This window comes from Heterodontus francisci, chromosome 1, assembly GCF_036365525.1.
Source record: "Heterodontus francisci isolate sHetFra1 chromosome 1, sHetFra1.hap1, whole genome shotgun sequence".
In the NCBI taxonomy this organism is placed as follows: domain Eukaryota; kingdom Metazoa; phylum Chordata; class Chondrichthyes; order Heterodontiformes; family Heterodontidae; genus Heterodontus; species Heterodontus francisci.
Genome location: NC_090371.1, coordinates 188,663,337 through 188,684,710, shown reverse-complemented (window position 1 = coordinate 188,684,710; position 21,374 = coordinate 188,663,337). Strand labels below are relative to the sequence as shown.

Here is a 21,374-nt window from a genome sequence, read left to right as displayed (position 1 = left end):
ACATGAAATTATATACAGCTTGTTACTTAAATGTGTTTTAGGACATCACTGGAGGAGTTACTTTCTCCTTATGCCACCTGCAGATTAACAATTCCTTTATTTGGAATCAATAATGTGGCTAATTCTATGATACAAATCAAAAATCATATTGTATTTCCTGGTGCACAAAAAATGCAGAAACTTTAAGTCATCTAACCATGAATTGAAGGTCACTTTTTTCATTTTCATAAATTTTATACATTGGTCCAGGTTTATAAGTCCCAAGACTTGCATGAAGATGTGACACATGGGTCAAATTTTACTGTAAGCTACTGTAACAGCTATCACATGAACATCCTTGTAATTAATTCTATGGGCAGAGTACTGTTAATAACTTAATTAAAATATTACAAATTTATTAGTACAATGCAATACAAAATCGACAGCTTTGTTCACAATTATTTTGTAACAGAAATAGTCTCAATCAAAATAGAAACTGCAAAGGATAAACTGGTTTTATAAAAACACAATGAAAAGAAATGCAGGTGTTTGAAAGCATTGAATAACTCTTGATATCTCAATATTTATCAAAGCAAGGGGTGGGTAAGAAACAAAAAAAAATGAGAAATACCAAGAATTCTTTTTAAACCTTTTGCAGCATCAAATTCCTTCATAGTTAGAAAATAAATTTCGTTTTGGATTTGAGATGATTTTATTGAGTTATTCATATCTCAAATCAGATGTGCTTTGATTTGTAGTATTAGCAAGGCAGAACAAATTCAAGTCAGACATAATGCCAAGCATAATTGTGTCTTAAAAATACAATTGAAAATGAAAAATATAAAATGCACTACTTTCACAAAGTATTACAAAAAACCCAAGGAAAACACATCTGTCAGACAAAAATCCTCACCATCATCTGAACACTCGAACTGGACTTCCTTTTCTGACCAATCAAAGAGAAAGAAAAAGAAGATAATTTTGATAGCTTAAAGAAAGGATTTCTTCAGAATCTATCTTGTGCTGCAGCAAAAATATCTGGAAACAAAAAACAATTCCACATATGGAAGGCAAAAATAAAATGCAACGGAAAGATAGAACATATTTTCCCAAAATTAGTATTGGGGAAGGAAAAAAAAGCTGAACTAACTTGGCAGAAACCAGAATAGTTAGAAGGCAACATAAACAAGATACAAAGATTATAGTAGCTGTCAAATATGCAAAAGTCTCTATAAAAATATATAATTGAAGATGTCATTTGTATGGGATTACATATGGCACAACGGGATGACAGAGTTGGAAAGTGAAACACTAAACACATTTTTTCAAATGCTTGGAAAAAGATTTTTTTTAACAGGCATAACTAGGTACACCTAAGCATAGAGATATATACATAGTTTTGCAGATAGAAATGAGGAATCAAGCCACTGATGTTAATTTTCTGAAAAAGTTTTTGCAGCATATGACGCACTGACTAAATTAATGCACCGAGTCATAGACAAAGCATAGATTCAGTAGTTAATCTTATTACAGAAGGTTTGGTTATCATTACATTAACTTTGTATCAGGTTGGTCTCACTGCTAACAATGCAATTGACAGAACAAGTTATGATGTTTCTGTAACTCTCTTCATAAATCATGATGGTCTAATCCACAGACACAGCAATTCCATTCTTTGGCCTTTCCAACAGAAAATGCACTTCATTCGTGCAAGAAAGGGCCCACATACTATTCTGGCCTCCTTCCTTCCGGTAAGAGTTGTTGAATAAATTTTTCCCTTTACAGGAAAAGTTGGGTGTAAATACCAGTTAGGAAGGGAGTCTCAACCTGGAACCCTAGTTGCGAGTCCACTGATCAGGCACAGGACTGTTCAAGGCAACATTTTGGCAAATCATTTAAAACTTTTTTAGGAAATTAAATAATTGTTATTTTCTATCACAGCAACTGAAATATCTGATGGGCAAAATAAGGATTTTAACAAAAATTTAAATTCAACATATTACATATTTGACATTGTGATTAAATTCATCCATTGAATGTTCTGGTGTTTAATTTTTTTCTAAAACTGAAGAAAAATCAGACAAAACATTTCAAAAGCTTTATTTTGGAAAGTTCTAAATTGTATGTTATTTTTCTTAAAAAAAAGACAAACCATGAGTGCATATGTAAGCAAGACAGAACGAGGGTAATGTATGAACAGTATAAACAGAAGATATTAATTTTTATACTTTGAAAAGCACATTAGGTTGAAAAAGCAGTGACAGGCCCAATATTCCTTGGCCTGGGATGGATGTATCAAAGCAATGGGGTGCTGCAATTTGGTTTGCCGCTTTCTCCCATTAGTCAAAATTCCAGCTGGGGGAGAGGGGAGGGGAGAACCTTCTTACAACTTGCAATTTCCTATCCTGACATCAAAGAACTGAGACTGGTGGAATGACATCCCCTGCCAGAAACTCAGTCAGTTGTGGCTTGTTTTGCAATCAGTTAAACATACTTGCTAGCAGCAAAAAATACACAGCCATTTTTTAAAAATCACCTCTTTAGCTAGAGAAGTCAGACAATTGCCCCCTTACCTCGCCCTCCCTCTTCCCCGTTAGCATTAGTTGTGCTTTGTTGCCAATTCGTAAATGTAAATTATCCAATTTATGATGGTGAGGTGGAGAGGGAGAAAAGCAAGAGAAAGACAGGGAACAAAACTGACAGAGCAAGAGGGACAGTGAATGAGACAAACACACACACATACAGGAACCAATCACAAAAAACATTGAATTCAATGCTTGCATTGACTTCTTAGAAACTTACAAATGACTGTCATGCTCTTTCCCCTAACTCAATCTATTAAAGTTCTCATGATTCTAAAGAGTATAAATAAATTGAACCCTAATAAATTGTTTGATGTAATCATAACTCTGAATTAGGTGGCACGGACCAAGTTCTGAAGAGATAGTTTTGATTTTACTACTTCTTCTAGAGGATGATAATTATGTGGTACAGACTGGCATAGGTGATAGCGGAGGTGGATTGAGCCAGCAAATTCAAGAGGGAACTGATTATTTTTTTTTGGTGGAACATGTGCCAACATAACTGTGTATAGAAGGTGGTTATTGGGGAAACGCATTCCACATTCTCCTGGAACTTGTTTGATTACATTTGGAGGTCAGAGAGAGTTTTCTCTTAATTGGCCTCTGTTTTTTGTATTTTTCCTAACCTATGACTAGGTTTTCTTAACCTATACCTTAGCTAGTGGGTGGGGAAAGTGCTATGGCATGCATAAGTTACATCGTATCATAGGATATGCTGAAGGGACCAGCTGGTCTTTTCCTATCCTTCATTTCTTTATATAGTTTAAAAAAAGGTAACATAATTTATAAACTTAGGGACTAGCCAAATGGACCACAAACAGTGTTCAGATAAACCACAACAATGTATTTTTTTGTCCTTTACATTCCTTGGCGATTATGACTCCAGTACAATTTCTACATCTTGTTAGTTGATGAGGCAACTGAAAAGATACATTGAGTCAGCAACCACCAAATGTAGCCAAGGACAGAATTGAGATCCTATCCAGGGATACCAATACCAAAATTAACTCGACTATTCTGCATTATTCTGAAATAAGCTCTAAAACGTTTGAACACTCAAAAATCCTCTAAAATCTAGCTTCAGGTACCCAAACGTCCGGTGAAGGACTGCAATCCCATCAGCTTAATGAATATCAGACACAAATAATACATCTTGATCTGAGAACACTTACTGGCACCATTACATCAGTATTTGTGATTCCAAAATCCTACCTGAGCAACCAGCCATTTCCCTGATCATCAATTTCAGTTGTCTCAGTAAAAATATCATATGTAAATGGAAAGTTGGAAACTCTGTGACCATAATTCCATAAGTTTTAAGGTACTTGTGGATAAGGATAAGAGTAGTCCTCGGGTGAAGTTGCTAAATTGGGGGAAGGCTAATTATAACAATATTAGGCAGGAACTGAAGAATTTAGATTGGGGGCGGCTGTTTGAGGGTAAATCAACATCTGACATGTGGGAGTCTTTCAAACGTCAGTTGATTAGAATCCAGGACCAGCATGTTCCTGTGAGGAAGAAAGACAAGTTTGGCAAGTTTCGGGAAGCTTGGACAACACGGGATATTGTGAGCCGAGTCAAAAACAAAAAGGAAGCATTTGTAAGAGCTGGAAGGCTAGGAACAGACGAAGCACTTGAGGAATATAAAGACAGTAGGAAGGAACTTAAGCAAGGAGTTAGGAGGGCTAAAAGGGGTCATGAAAAGTCATTGGCAGACAGGATTAAGGAAAATCCCAAGGCTTTTTATACATATATAAAGAGCAAGAGGGTAACCGGGGAAAGGGTTGGCCCACTCAAGGACAGAGATGGGAATCTATGTGTGAAGTCAGAGGAAATGGGCAAGGTGCTAAATGAGTACTTTGCATCAGTATTCACCAAAGAGAAGGACTTAGTGGATGATGAGCCTAGGGAAGGGAGTGCAGATAGTCTCAGTCATCTCATTATCAAAAAGGAGGAGGTGTTGGGTGTCTTGCAAAGCATTAAGGTTGATAAGTCCCCAGGGCCTGATGGGATCTACCCTAGAATACTGAGGGAGGCAAGGGAAGAAATTGCTGAGGCCATGACAGAAATCTTTGTATCCTCATTGGTTACAGGTGAGGTCCCAGAGGACTGGAGAATAGCCAATGTTGTTCCTTTGTTTAAGAAGGGTGGCAAGGACAATCCAGGAAATTATAGGCTGGTGAGTCTTACGTCAGTGGTAGGGAAACTATTAGAGAGGATTCTTCGAGACAGGATTTACTCCCATTTGGAAACAAACAAACTTATTAGCGAGAGACAGCATGGTTTTGTGAAGGGGAGGTCGTGTCTTACTAATTTGATTGAGTTTTTTGAGGAAGTGACGAAGATGATTGATGAAGGAAGGGCAGTGGATGTTATCTATATGGACTTTAGTAAAGCCTTTGACAAGGTCCCGCATGGCACACTGGTACAAAAGGTGAAGTCACACGGGATCAGAGGTGAGCTGGCAAGATGGATACAGAACTGGCTCGGTCATTGAAGACAGAGGGTATCAGTGGATGGGTGTTTTTCTGAATGGAGGTATGTGACTAGTGGTGTTCCGCAGGGATCATTGCTGGGACCTTTGCTGTTTGTAGTATATATATATATATATATATATATATATAAATGATTTGGAGGAAAATGTAGCTGGTCTGATTAGTAAGTTTGCGGATGACACAAAGGTTGGTGGAGTTGCGGATAATGATGAGTATTGTCAGAGGATACAGCAGGATATAGATCGGTTGGAGACTTGGGCGGAGAAATGGCAGATGGAGTTTAATTCGGACAAATGTGAGGTAATGCATTTTGGAAGGTCTAATGCAGGTGGGAAGTATACAGTAAATGGCAGAACCCTTAGGAGTATTGACAGGCAGAGAGATGTGGGCGTACAGGTCCACAGGTCACTGAAAGTGGCAACGCAGGTGGATAAGGTAGTCAAGAAGGCATACGGCATGCTTGCCTTCATCGGTCGGGGCATAGAGTATAAAAATTGGCAAGTCATGTTGCAGCTGTACAGACCCTTAGTTAGGCCACACTTAGAATATTGTGTGCAATTCTGGTCCCCACACTACCAGAAGGACGTGAAGGCTTTGGAGAGGGTACAGAGGAGGTTTACCAGGATGTTGCCTGGCATTAGCTATGAGGAGAGGTTGGAAAAACTCGGATTGTTTTCACTGGAACGACGGAGGTGGAGGGGCGACACGATAGAGGTTTACAAAGTTATGAGCGGCATGGACAGAGTGGATAGTCAGAAGCTTTTTCCCCCAAGGTGGAAGAGTCAGTTACTAGGGGACATAGGTTTAAGGTGCGAGGGGCAAAGTTTAGAGGGGATGTGCGAGGCAAGTTTTTTTTACACAGAGGGTGGTGAGTGCCTGGAACTTGCTGCCAGGGGAGGTGGTGGATAGCGACGTTTAAGAGACATCTTGACAAATACATGAATAGGAAGGGAATAGAGGGGTATGGGCCCCGGAAGTGCAGAAGGTTTTAGTTTAGGCAGGCATCAAGATCGGCGCAGGCTTGGAGGGCCGAATGGCCTGTTCCTGTGCTGTACTGTTCTTTGTTTATACTCAGGAGATGACAATCTTCAACAAGAGAGACTGTGACCACCTCCTGTTGAAATTCAATGACATTACCATTGTCAAATCCCCCACCATTAACATCACCAATGACCAGAAACCTAACCAGACCATTCACAAATACTGTAGCTACAAGAACAGGTCGGAGGCTGTTTTTATTGTGATGATTAACCGACCTCTTGACTCCTCAAAGTCTCTCCACCACCTTCAAATTGGGAGTGTGATGGAATACTTCCACTTGCATGGATGAGTGCAGTCCCCACACCACTTAAGAAGCTCAACACTATCCAGGAAAAAGCAGCCCACTTGATTGGCAGCAAATTCACCACATTAAACTTTCACTCCCTCCATCGTTGGTGCACCAGTGAGTACAATCCACAAGATACACTGCAGCAACTCGCCAAGGCTTCTTCGGCAGCACTTCTACCACCAGGATAAACAAGGGAAAAAAGTGCATGGGACCACCACCTCCAAGTTTTTCTCCAAGTTGTACACCATCATGACCTGGAACTTCAACATCGCTAGGTTAAAATCCTAGAACTCACTATCTAACACCACTTAAGGGGTTGCTTTCAACTGGACTGCAGCAGTTCAAGAAAACAGCTCACCACCACCTTCTCAAGGGCAGTAAGGGATGGACAATAAAAGCTGGCCTTGCTAGTGATGCCCACATCCCAAGAATGAATAATTTGACAAAACAATAAGAAGGTCATACCACCAAGAACACATCCCTACCGGCCATTGTGTCAAAGCTCGTGTAAACAACAGAATGAGATATTCTAACAACATCTGACAAACAGTTGTCAACATTTGGTCTACCGGCAGTCAATTTTATGAATCAGAAATGAAAGCTCTGGCAATGCTCATTATCATGCTCAAATTCTAGGGAATGGATTATCGATGTTGTTCAGAAGCTAACCTCTTAATGCCACTGAACTGGATATACAACTTTCTCAAAACAATATAAATACTGACTTTGCTAACAAATAGTTAACTCTTCATTTGGGAGGCATATATTACTCATGTCATCACAGGCAGAAAACATACTGAATGCCCAGCATTATTTTACTCCTTTATCCCAAACAGATTAAGACAATTCCTATAAAGAAATGTTGGAAAGAAATCCATCTCTTATTCCTGTCCAAAGCAGGTGCAAAATGTTGCAGGTCTCTCAGAAAAAAGTGATCACAATAGCACACAATATATCACTACTTAAGGCAGACTTCCATATTTATGCCAAAGAAACAAACTACTGCTGCTGCATCTTGATGTTCTATATAAATTCAGAGGTTGATCGAACACCAGTGGCACAGCTGCAAGCATCATTCCCCTGCAGACAGAACTCTCTGATAAACAGCCATGTCCATCTTACTCAAAGTTTAAAATAGACTTAACCAAAAGCATACAGTCTAAAGTTCTCTACTCTCAGAAACCACATGGGTCAATTATCACACCTAATACTAAGAGTGGAATGATTAAATTAGAAATTATTACTTTGAAAGTGCACCAAAGAATTGAGACTCGAGTCTCAATAGAAACTACGCAATTTATTTTCAAAAATACATGCATGAAAACTATCTTGTATATGGTTAATATCAACTGACCATTAGCTGGATTAAACATTCATCTTCAGACAAAAATTAAACTGAACTGGCGAAAACACAACTGTCCTTTTAATCACCAGTACTTTTTACACGACTTTTGCAGTTGGTTTCTCCATCACATGGTTAGGATACATTGTTATTTCCTGTGTATGCTGGATATATTTTATTTGCCATCTAAACCAAGATGACACGTATCTAAAAACAATGGCAACAATTTTCCCAGCTATCTGGTTTCCCACAGATAGCCACTTAAAATCGTTATTGCGTTTAGAGTCACTCGGATTTTAAATCAACCTTTGATTTGAAACCTGCCTGGTTTGGTCTTGTACTCATCCTGCTTCCTATCATTATTCAATTAACCTCAATTTTGCTGGCTCTGTGCACTAGACATACTGCTGCCTTCTTCTGGAACTCCTGTGTGCACACAGGTGAAGAGTTAGACTTGAGTTGCTAACCAAAGCATCAATGTGCACCTTGACATCCATGCACACTAGTTCCTGGAATGTTGTGCGTCATATCCTTATATCAAACTGGAGCAGACACACCATCTGTCAGAACACCACCTTGTCATGGTCTTAATAAAGGTCACGGAGTTAGAAAAAGAATCATAGAATGGTTACAGCGCAGAGGAGGCCATTCGACCCTTCAAGCCTGCGCCAGCTCTCTGCAAGGGCAATTTAGCTAGTCCCACTCGCTCGCCTTTCCTTGCAGCCCTGTAATTTCTTTTCCCTTCAGGCGCTATCCAATTCCCTTTTGAAGGCCACGATTGAATCTGCTTCCACCACCCTTTCAGGCAGTGCATTCTAGATCGTAACCACTCAACAGGGCTGGGTACAAAAGTTTTTCCTCATGTCACCTTTGGTTCTTTTGCTAATCAATTCAAATCTATGTCCTCTGATCCTTGACTCTTTTGCCAATTGGAACGATTTCTCACTATCTACGCTGCCCAGAACCCTCATTAGTCTGAACATCTCGATCAAATCTCCTGCCAACATTCTTTTCTCTAAGGAGCTCCAGCTTCTCCAGTCTATCCTAGTAACTGAAGACCCTCATCCCTGGAACCATTCTTGTAAATCATTTCTGCACCCTCTCTAAAGTCTTCTCATCCTTGCTAAAGTGCAGTGCCCAGAACTGTATACAATAATTCAGTTGAGGTTGAACCAATGTTTCATAAAGGTTCAACATAACTTCCTTGCTTTTGTACTCCATGGGTGGAATTATGTGCAGGCATCAGGGGTCGCAACATCTGGCCAGGGAAGTGAGGTGAACCCTGCCTCAACTGTTCAGGGGCCCAACGGCTGCATTTAATGGTGCTTGGCCAATTAAGTGTCTGGTGTCGGGGTCCCTGTCCTTTTCAGGTTTGGGGTCACGCCTCCTGGAGCTGCAGCCAGAGGGCTGGCAGCTCAGCAGTCCCAGCAGCGCCACCAGGAGTGGTGGCCACTGCGGTGACTACAGTTGGCCTGGCACCATGAACAGTCATGGAGCCCTGGATTAAAGGTGATTTTGGGGAGGTCAGGGAGGCCTCGGTGAGAGGTAGGAGGGGCATTGCCCATGGAGAAGACCCCCCTCCCTGGTTTTACAGGGCAGCCTCCCCAGATGGAAGAGACCCCACCCCCACTGCTGTTTAAATGCCAGCAGTGGCAGGGTGAAGCCTTAAGTGGCCATTAATTGGCCACTCAAAAGCCTCAATTGGCCCTCTGGGCGGGAAGGCCATCCCTGCCTGGACTTAATCGGGGTAAGTTGGGAAGGTGACGGGCACTCTGCCCACCACCACCACCGCCCCCGCCCCCGCCACATCGCCTTTCCTCCTGATTCAATGGCCACCCCCTCCACCTCCCAGCCTGCGCCTGAGGGGGGAAATAAGCTCTGCCCTATGCCTCTATTTATATCATGTGTGCTTTTTTAACCACTTTCTCAACCTGCCCTGCTACCTTCAACAATTAGTGTACATATACCCCCTGGCCTCTCTGTTCCTGCATCCTCTTTGGAATTGTACCCTTTCATTTATATTGCCTCTCCTCATTCTTTCTACCAAAATATATAACTTTGCTCTTCTCTGCATTAAATTTCATCTGCCACCCATTCCACCAGCCTGTCTACGCTCTCGATGTCAATCACAATCCCCTAACACACACAAATATATATATATATATATATATATATATACAAAATGGTACAGAATCACTAGAATTATAAGATTTAAGATGCTACATCTGCTTAATTTCATCCAGTCCAACTTCCATCCTCTTTATAAGACCAAAACAATTCAAGCAACCATTGCAAACCACATCCTGTGTGATGGCAACCATATTGCGTCACCCTTGCTCATTCTCCAAGTGTTCAATTGGCCATACTATTCCTCCTCTACAGTCCCTTCTCTATCCAACTGCCCTTGCATGCTTCCATCCGTACTTAACATAATGCAGCCAGTGCATTTTCAACAATGGAATATGTTACTTCTCACATAGAATCACTTCCAGAGTTCCACAAATAGCTCTCCTTGGCCTTTCCATGCTGCCCTTTTTGACATTATCCATAAGCACCCATGTCAGCTTTCACTGTTGCTCCAACACTTCTCTCTGAACTTCTTGACTTCCTCTGTGCTGTACGACCACTTGTCCACCATTAAATCCTGGATAAGTCACAATTTCCTCCAGTTCAACATTGGGAAGACTGAAGATATCATTTGCACTTGCTCCAAAAGCTTCCCTCCCCAATCATTTTCTCATGTAGACCATTTGCCATCTTGGTGTCTCTTTTGAACCCCCAGCTGAGTTTTAAATTGCATAAGACTTCCTAGTTCTGCAACATCATCAGTCTCAACCCCTTTAAACATCATTTTCACTTTTTGCCTACTTTAACAATATTCTTTGCTGGCATCCCAACCTCCACTTGCAATAAAACATATCCAGAAATCTGTTGTTTCCTATCCTGTATTACGTTCCATTCACTCATAACACTTTCCTTGCCAACTACATTGACTTACTCTACACCAATATATTAAAATTAAAATCTTGGTCCTCATCTATAAGTTTCTCCATAGCTTTGCCTATCACTACCTCCACTCTTCGGACTCTTAACCTTTTATGTATACCCTCCGCCCCGCCATTGGTTTCAGAGTCATCTCAGTTCTACCCTCCAGAACTGCCTCCCTAAACCTTGCCTCTCTCCAACTTGAAAAATATTCCAAAACACAGCTCTTTGATCAAGCTGTTGATCATTCTTCCTAATCTCTGTCTTCATGTCTTGATGTCTATTTTCTTGCACCTGTTTTCATAGTACCTTCTGGGGATATTTCTTTATATTAAAATACAATATTTTACAAAATATTTCTTTAAGTGCAAAAGGGAACAGCAGAGTAATGAGACTAAGTGGAGAGTTCTTTCAGAGAGTTGGCATAGGTGCAACTGAGTGAGTGGCCTTCAATGCTGTAAAGTTCAATGATTTTGAGTTGTTAAAGTAACAGCACCATCTATGATTAAAGTGCGTTACTCATCTATTAAGAGATAATCTATTCATGTATAGATTTGGTAACATTTCTGCCATTGAAGTATAGAGTTAATTTCTGTACAAGCATAATTAAACTAAATTGATAGAACATACTTAGGCACTGGATAAAAACTGATACACCAGATTTGAGGGGGAGGTCTGCAGTGCAGATCCTGAGCTAATAATACAGATATAAAATTCAAGTTAGAACTTAGTTCCACTTACGGCTTATAATAACATGTAATGGTGATAACTCTGAATGTAATTCATTATTATTTTGTTTGCTTCAAATTCAAAAACATTTTTATAACTTGACACTATCATCCCATTGTGTATAAGTAACACATAATCTTAAAAACGTCTTCCCAGTTAGATGTTTAAAAGCAAAGCAACGTAAATCTCTAATATAGATAAGGGGAACCAAAGGCAGGATTTAAGCAACTTATCTGTAAAAAACACAAATTAGTAAAAAAAAAAATCATGTGTTAGATTTTAGCAGTGCAGCAGAATTAAATGATTTCATTCCATAAATAGAGAAGTGACACAAGTGAAAAACATTACATAAATTGTGCTAAAATAAGCAATTATTGGCTAATGCAGGAATAAGCTTTACCAGTTGAAGCAGATGAAATGAAACAGGAATTCTGGTGAGTACAGTTTTTCAGCGAGGAAACGATTACTTACAGACAGACATAAGAAGTAATTTCTTATGCTGCACAAAAAGACTGTATAAATGTAATTGGACTTATTATAGAGAGTGAACATAGACTTTATAAGAAAATGCAAGTAGTATTACTTCAGAAAACATTTAAATACATTCTATAGTTAGACAAAATTAATGTGTGCATTTAGCAAATGTAACAAACATCAACTATCCAACTTCATGTAAAGTATTTCTTTCACTTCAAACATACATAGTCTAAGGATACAGGGTAAACCTTTCAGGACTGAGATGATGAGTAATTTCTTCACCCAGAGAGTGGTGAGCCTGTGGAATTCGCTACCACAGAAAGCAGTTGAGGCCAGAACATTGTATGTTTTCAAGAAGGAGTTAGATATAGCTCTTGGGGCGAAAGGGATCAAAGGATATGGGGGGAAAGTGGGAACAGGTTACTGAGTTGGATGATCAGGCATGATCATAATGAATGGCAGAGCAGGCTCGAAGGGCCAAATGGCCTACTCCTGCTCCTATTTTCTATGTTGCTATGTTTACATATCTTTTCTATATCAAGGGTAAGGTCAACAAAGAGACTAGATTCATTTTTTGATCAAGAAGGATCAATAGCACTACAGAGTTGAAAATGGGTCACTTTTTCTTAAATGGTGGGATTGATGGTTCTTCAACTTGACTGATTGATCTACAATGTATTGATCTGTAACACTGCTACCACAACTGTAGGGCTCACTAAACATAGGGAACTTTGGATGTTTTTTTGTAGAATCTTGAATCTTAAGAAAGGTTAGCTCATAATACAAAATGGAACTTTGCTTATGACTCAAATTCAGGTAGCCTTTCCCCATCTCCCTCACAGGGACTTCTTTTTGGACAAAATCCTTGCAACAGGTTTCTTTGACTTTCTTATATTTTCAGACTTGCCCAAGAATTTGTCAAAATAGCAGCTCAATAAAGGCTGAAAGATCTTTTTTGGTGGCCAGGATGAAGAAAAGGAAGAGGAGGAACCTTCAAATCTCAATCAGAACTACCTTTAGACGAACAGTTTAATTTGTATTTCATGTCCCAAAAAATTGTAAGCTTCCAAAATGATTTTGTAGAATATTCTCTATCTGGTAAGGCCATGTCCATTAAATGCTTATAAGGCTAATATTAGATATGTCAGCTGGTCTACATGACGACAGTAAAGTTTGAACAACATACCTGGTAAGTGGCAATACAAATTTAAAGGGCAACTTCAAGACAAATGATGCTGCTGTTCCCATGGCATCTACTTACACAATTCCCTAGTTGAGGATGTGTGGTTTCAAACCCTTGTTTAGGTAATTTCACAAGCTGTTATAAATGTTGTAACCCTGGATGCTGCACCTAAAGTTCGCACTTTTATCAAGGAATTTCATTTGCAACAAAGAGGTGAAAGAATCTGCAAACTTTGTTCTGTAGCACAGTTAGGTCACGGTACCCTTTTATCAACAGGTGCTTAGCAAACATGCCACCTACGCATTAAATTCAATACATTGGTCAGCGTCATGTCAGTGTCTTTGTCTACTGCCAATCTGTCAGTCTCTCTTTGATAATCTACCCTTCTCGCCATGTAAAATTCTCTGTGTCCTTGCAGACCTCCTGTTGGGTGGGGAGCCGGTCAGTATCAGCTAAGTCTACATCTGTGGGGGTGGGGATGCATTGGTGGTGGTATGGAGGCCAATCAGGTAGGCTAACGATCCTGGGGCTGGTGGTTTGAAAGCCTCTTAGTGGGGGGTCTGCAGGCCTGGGGTGGGGTTCAGGAGCTTGGTGGTGGGTGGGGGAGGTCGGACAGAGGACTAGTGATGGAACTGGAGGCCTCGGGGGGGGGGGGGGGTGGTCTTTGCTGGTTGCCCGATGGCAGGGACTCCACAGACAGGCACTTGTATCCAGAGATAGGTATAAATACACTCATTCCTGAATCGACCAAGTCCTTGCCTCAATGAATCTGCTTCAGTTACAACTGGAAATGGGCAGCTGGAGGCAGGTTTGGGTTGGAAACAGACTTCTCAGACTTTAACCCCCCGTGACACAACACAAACCTACCCTTTTTAGGTTGGAATTCCACCCCCCACCCTCGTCTCTATTCCAATTCATCAATGTAAGGGAAAAATAACCCGAGGCAAATGATTCTATCAGGACATCACTTATTTTAACTTGGGCTTCAAGAGTGAGATGAGTTTATGCACCAAACCAGAGGCTTCGTATTCTTTCAAAATTTTGTAACCTTTCCAAAAGTGTAGAGAGCTGGTATATTGAAGGCTGATTAGGCAAGATCTTCGGGGGCATTCATGGTCAACTGACTTAGTAATTAAATCATATTTTAGATTTTCTTAAAATTATTGAAAAAATTAACCATGTGAGTTAGTGACCAAGACAATCTGGTAAAAGAAATGCCTTTTCATTGGAGGCATAATTTTCAAACCCAGTACATGCTATTGATCAGTCCAAAGAATTATTCTAGCAAAAAGTCACAGAAATTCACCTGATCAAAACAGCGCCAGGGCCAATGTATAAGATTCCAATGTGAGGAAAATAAGCTCATGTGGGATTAAATACATAAACAGCATCACACAGTCCCCGATGAAAAAAAATTCCTTGCAATTTTCCTCCTTCCATTATTGATTTTACCCTGATTTTCTAGGTTATGCAAAAGATCATGTATATTTGTGGTCAAAACATTTTTGTAAATAATTGGCCAGTCCGAGTTTTAACAGTCAGTTGGTATAGTTTCTCTAAGAATGGAAATAGCTGAAACCAAACGAGCAAACAGCTAGCTAAACTAATTCAAATATCCCAGGGTACGCCGTCACAACAGAATTTAAGTTAATTGCAACCGGATAGGTCAATGACTAACTGAACTGAGGCAAATAATCATATTGGCTATTTCTTAAATGAACAATTGAAAATTTGTAGTTAGAGCTATAGCTTGAAGTTTATTTTTTGGTAACTGAATAGAATTTTCTAAAGCTAATCTCTTGAGTTGGCAGCAACATGGCTTTCTGTCTGCAAGGAAAGAGTTGGTTAAAAATAAACTTACACTGGCGTACAGGGTGGGAAGCTATTTTTGTGAAAGCCACACGAGCCTGCATGCTTGTCAAAGTGATAAAATGACAGAGGGAAAAGAGAGCAGAAAATTGCAGAATTGTAAGATTAAAAAAGATGACATGTCAGTACTTGTGACTTCAAACTTACCTTAACTCCATCTGTCTTTTTGTTCATCAAACTCTTTGCTGCTGTAAATTAATAACAAAGATCATATTCAGCTGCATAATGTCCAAATGCCACAAGCATTTTTTCTTTGGGCAAAGCCAGTACTGTTTAACTTGCAGCAGCAGCAGCAGTAATAGTTAAACAGCTGCTGCAGGCCAGAACTAATTTTTCTGCAGTTGAAAGCAATCATAGTTAGGCAGAAAAATACCCAAAGCAAATTTATAGACAGCAGGCAAAAGTGAATTATAAATTCAAATAGCAAGCAGGGATTATCAATCAATCAATCAGGCAGTGATTGTTTCGAGATGCAAAAATGCCCGATTAGTGGCTTAGGGTCTTACCTTACAGGGAACACATCCCAAATAAAGTGGAAAAAGGAAAAAAAATGGAGGAACAGAAACAAACAGGTTTATGATTAGGTCACTTCTTTCTCAACATTTCCTGATACAAGTAGATATCAAATTTGTAAAACCTTAAAAAGAAATGGGGACTTTTATATGTAACTGGTTGATCGACAGTTTCAAACAAAAACAAAGTCTTACTAAAAATGAGGAATTATTAAAGGTAGCACATCCTTAAGTTGCTAGCTGTATTTCTAATAACCAAAAATGCTGCATAATATCTCTTTTGTGTAGCTGTTCGTGTTTGCTTAAAATTGGTCAATTAAGTCCACCAGGATAACAGATGTATGTCTAGCATCAGATTGTTTGACAAGTAGAAGCAAAATGACAGCTTAAAAATGTCATGTTGAAACTCATGGTTTTTCATTTGTAAAATACAGCCTACTTAATCAAGAAATTTAGCAATACTTCTTTGCAGTATTATAAATGGAACTACAAAGAACAGTATAATTAGGATTAGAACCAATCTTTCCCCATATACTACCAAGGGAACAGATTTCATTAATTTGTACTTAGTATATTCCACTCTATTCAAGAGCATAGCCCCTACATTTCTCCCATTCTCCAGCTGTAACTTCACCGTAAGATGAATGAAACTTCTAGAGGAACAGCAGAAAAAGTTGAACGAGGACACATTATTTCTCCAAGGATTCTGCCAAAATGCCAAAGTTATATTAAAAGATTGGGACAACCTGCACACAAATTCAGGGCCATTATACTTTACAGTTTTTCAATTTTTACTTCAGAAACTTCCCTGGTTGATCCACAAAGTCTACTGTGCTGATTAAATCAAACATCTACAAATTTATTCATCTAATTTATTTTGACAGCCAAATTATTGGAACATTGGAACAAGAGTAGGCCATTCATCCCAAAAGCCTGTTCCATCATTCAAATAGATCATGGCTGATCGGTATCAAATCTATTTATCTGCATTTAAATTATATCTCTTGATACTCCTACCTAACAAAAATCTTCTAATCGCAGTTTAGCAACTTTCAATTGACCCAGCATCCACAGCCTTTGTGTGAAAAAGTGCTTCCCGACTTCTAAATGACCTAGTTCTAATTTTATTATTCCCTCATACTCTGGACTTCCCACCAGAGGAAACAGTTTCTCTGAATCTACCCTATGTAATCCCTTTCATCATTTTAAAGACCCCAATAAAATGACTCTTCAATCTTCTAAACTCAAGAAAATACAAACAAAATTAATGCAACCTCGCTTCATGAATTAACCCTTTAAGCCCCGGCATCATTCTGGTAAATCCGCATCTGCCCAACACTGAATGTAGTTGACCAGGTAGTGGCCAACCAAGGTTATGTACAATAGAAGCATCGCTTCCTCACCATTGCATTCTAACCGTTTTGACCACTCTATTAGTCTACTGTACCTCTTTTCAACTTTCTACTCCCATCTGCACACCAGACTGTACCTTCTAACTTTGTATCAGCAGCAAATTTAGATGTACTGCTTTCCATTCCTTCAGCAAAGTCAATATTATATGGTGAAAAAATTAGGCGCCAGTATAGATCCCTGAATTACATCACTTATCACATCCCATCAATCAGAGTACATTGGCCTTTGCCCTTATTCTCTAGCTCCTAGCTCCCAACCAATTACCAACCTACATCACAAGATTACCTTCTACTCTGTGTCTGCATTTTTGATAAAAAATTCTTGTGGGGAACCTCAACAATTGCCTTTTGGAAGTCAAAGACATTTCACTATCCACCATGCTAGTAGCCTCTTCAAAAAATTCAGCTGGATTAGTCAGTCATGACCTCTTTACAAATCCACATCCACATCCACATAAAAACTGTCACATCATCTCATACCTGTCCAAGTGCTCAGTTACTCTGTCCCTGATGATAGATTCTAGTAACTTCCTCAAAACCCCATAACTGATGTCAAACTGACAGTAACCAGGTTTCTGTATTCCTCTGTTGAATAATGGAGTATTGTTTGCAAAACATAGCCAATTATTATTGTTATTTTGGTGATATTTGTTCCATACTTTATATTCCAACCTCCAATTCCTGTCTACATCCAATAGATCATGCGAGCACTGTTACCTGTGAAGGCAGATTTAATAGCTGACCATTGTCTACAACCCAGGCCAAATAGTTACCTTCGCTAAAATTGTCAGATCTATTATTCATAGAATTGCAAAGTTATCTACGGCATATAAAATCCTGCATTTTAAAAAGAAAACGTTTCAAGATATTGTGCCATTTTAAATATTTCACGATGAATTTATTAATCAGTTAACATTTTTGTCCCAAACTTAGCAGAAGGTACTTATATTAAGTATGACTGATGAAAGGAAGAATAGTTACAAGGTTGCAACAGCCCAAGTGACTAGTCATTTCCCTTTCCCTTCCAAATATCTGAAGCTAGAGAGATAACTTGTGAATTAATCTATGGGGCCTTTTTTGAAAAGCTAATCTCACTAAAACTGAAGGGTTTTATTTAGCTTTAAGATCCTAACAATAAAGTCTGAAACGCATTTTGCTGATAGGAAGAGGAGGCGAAGGAAAAGACAAAATCAAAATATTTAACCTCAAGGTACAGTGAAGAACAAAAAAGGGAAAACATTTACATCCTTTTATGTTGTCAACCTTTACGCAGAATTAATTATCCAATTTGTCACCGAAGCATGCCAAAAATAATTTGCAATAATTTATATTCTTCAGCCAGTCTCGTATGCTCTATATAGCCAATGATGCAAAGTGACAACCAAAGAAAGCAAGGACTTCAATATAGATTATACAAATTTTGGGTGTAAGGGTTTCTAATTGCTGTTGTTAACAGGTGCACTTAGCCATGGTGAAATAAAAACAATATGCCATTACATTGCAAGTCATGCTCTGTAATTAACTTGATGACAACAAACAAAGAAATACATTGAACTACACTATTTGGTTTTTTCTCCGGTTTATGATATTTTCTATATATATTTATATATATATATTCTATATATATAAAAATTAATGTCTTTATACAGTCTACTCAATTCAAAGTGAGCAATTTTGGATTATGTTAATTAGTTTTGAATGTTTGTATGTAATTGTACAAAAAAGCTATATATTAAAAATTGCTTAGTTTGTACTACTAGATAATGCAGCATTTTTCAAGCAAAAGAATGACTTTGGATTGATACTTGTAAACTGTATATAGAGGAAATAGCTTACAGAAAAAAGTGTATATGCAGGACATCATGTAACACGTGACTAAATTCTGCAGACCTCCATTCCCAAAAGGAAGAATTGCATTTCAATAATGCAGAACAGCAGAGCCGACACAAATGAAGTGAACTGCCGCCGATGTCTTTGGTCAATCCTGAAAAGTCTGACTGCTAATGAAACAGATTGGAATGCACCAAATCTGCTAGACTGAAATCAAATCTTAAGATTTTATGCTATTATTTAGGTAAAATTCTAATCTAATCTTTGTATATTGCATTCAGACCAATTTAGGATAAGTTCAATTTTATTTTGATTATATCCACATTTTCAAGTCTTACTTGAAAACCGAAGATCATTTTATTTTAGTCTTGAAAATTATGGCCCGACCAATATTATACATATATCATGGAATAGAATAGTACAAAAAAGTACAGAACATAAATACAGTTCATCCAGCAACCCAAACACATTTTACCATATCACAGATTCTACCCACCTCTTCCATCTTCTAAGGGAAAGGTGGAATCCTCAAACAAATCAAAAATTGTGCCAAGGATTTATCCATTCCTTCATCTACACTATTGAGCTTTGGGCATTGCTGTCCAAATGCAACATTGGCTGTCCTTCACTCCAGTCCTAGCAGCACAAGAACCATCGGGGGGAATTCTATGCTCTCCGACGCGGTGCGTTTGGAGGTGGGGAGAGCATAAAATCGGTGGAGGAACCCTGCCACCATCCCGCCTCTGCTGAAATTTAGTCCAGAGCGGAAAGGCCTGTAAACGTCCTTTACGCCCTTCAACTAATTGAGGCCCTTATTAACTCGTCCCACCACAGCCACAATTACCTATGCAGCGGGCGGCACTGTCGCCGCATGGGAAGCATGGCACAAAAAACTATGCGGTCTGCTTCATGGCTGTGGTTGACGGCAGGGGTGTTCCCCTCGTTTAAAGCCACTTAGTGCCTGAACAAGGGACCTAGCATCGGGAAGGGGGGAGCCCTCGGAGGGCCACCCCCACTGCCCTTGCTGCTGAGTCCCCATCCCCCGAGACCCCTCTCGCCCTGACCTACCTTGAGCCTGGTTCCAGCGATGCTCCTTGGTATCTGGTTACTGCAGCTACAGCAGCACACACCGCCTCCATGGTGGCGCTGGAGCTGCCGGCCTCTGATTAGCCAGCAGCTCTACAAAGCCAGGACTTCCACCCTAACCCTAACCCTAACCCTAAATCATACAGAAGGCCCGCCACTGTCCAGTTCAGTGCCTGATTGGCACTAAACTCGGCGGGCCTTCCGCACAAGAGCCAGTGCAGGGATCTCTGAGTCAGTTTCCCCTGACATCAAGATCCCCGCTGCCAGCACAAAATTCCAACCATTATGTCCGGTGGGTAATTAAATTTGTCATGTTCATGCCTATCTCTCTGCCACTAGAACAGCGCATACAACCTTACTAAGGCTATTTATTACAGCAACTATCTGCACCTCTCCTTACTGAGCCTCCTGATAAAATGGCATGTTTTGCCATTATGAACATCCATGAACATATATCAATTCGTTCAATTCATATGACTCACCTTTTCCGCATCATCTTCTAGTTTCCACATAGCCTACGCTTATCTCATTCAAAAAGAAATCCAATACTATTTGGATGTCACAGCATAATCTGCTGCCGGCATATTTTGCTGTGGCTACCTTAAACAACTTCTGTTACTTTTAAATTGCTTCCTTTTTTTCACCTCAGTCACCATCACCTTAATTTTTCAGTTCTGGCTATTGAATGATAGGAAGGAAATTGTGAGCAATGAAAAATTCCTGATACCCAGAATTGTTAAGTTCTGAAGAAAGGCCAAGAAGGTGACTTCATCTTCTTTGGAAAAAAGATTTAAACTGACTTAACTGAAGGATTTTTAAAGACGAGTTTGAAGATCTAGGGACACAAATTGATGTTAAATAGATGGGAAAACAGGCAGAACACATTTTTTAAAAATACCACTACAATTTGAAATATGTTACCAAAGGAGCAGACATTATAAATGGGTTTGAGGGGCCATAAGTGCATTTCTGGAGAGAAATGGGATTGAGAGATTCAAGAGGGCAGGTAAGTAAGTGAGGCTGATAAGGAAAGAACTATAACATTTCCTTATTCCTAAAAAAATCATAATTTAAGCTCAGACGAATTATGTAATTCTGGAGCAATTGTGGAACTTATCTAAATTGATCGCTTTTGCACATATGAATTTGTACCTTTTCATTTCTTGCAATGCAGTCTCCCTTTTATCACCAACTATCACAATTTTCTCCTCTAAATTAGGTATAGATATATCTTAAGTTCTTTCTTCATTGAGACTCAATTTCAGCCTGATTCACCACGTCTCCCAAATCACTTGTGCTAAGCATCCAATGGAACATTATAGGCCGTGTCAATTCTGTTAACTGCTGCTTTTTGTCCTGTGAAACTCTCCAACGTACTGTAGTGTCTAAAAACTGGTTGGTTCAATTCATCAAGAAACTCAAAAACCTAATTATCTTTATTATCAAGTATCACCTGGCTCTTACAATGAACCTTAATATCACACTTGCCCCAAAATTTTAGAGTACTTTTTGATCAATTTATCATTTTTCTTCACAGTTATATAGAACTAATGATATGGTCTA

At 39.3% G+C, this 21,374-nt stretch overlaps 1 protein-coding gene across 9 annotated transcripts in view; it reads right to left on the bottom strand.

Annotated features, from left to right (window-relative positions):
• The window catches only part of LOC137373923 (calcium/calmodulin-dependent protein kinase type II delta chain), a 485,051-nt gene that overhangs the window by 57,759 nt on the left and 405,918 nt on the right, over nt 1-21,374 (bottom strand). For 4 of the 9 annotated variants that reach the window (XM_068039544.1, XM_068039577.1, XM_068039536.1 and 1 more), the window contains exon 13: nt 15,119-15,159. In XM_068039544.1, coding sequence (XP_067895645.1) covers nt 15,119-15,159 — 41 coding nt within the window. Of the gene's footprint in view, nt 1-892; nt 926-15,118; nt 15,160-21,374 lie in introns of all 9 variants that reach the window. The other 5 variants (XM_068039556.1, XM_068039595.1, XM_068039546.1 and 2 more) reach the window with 2 other exon arrangements.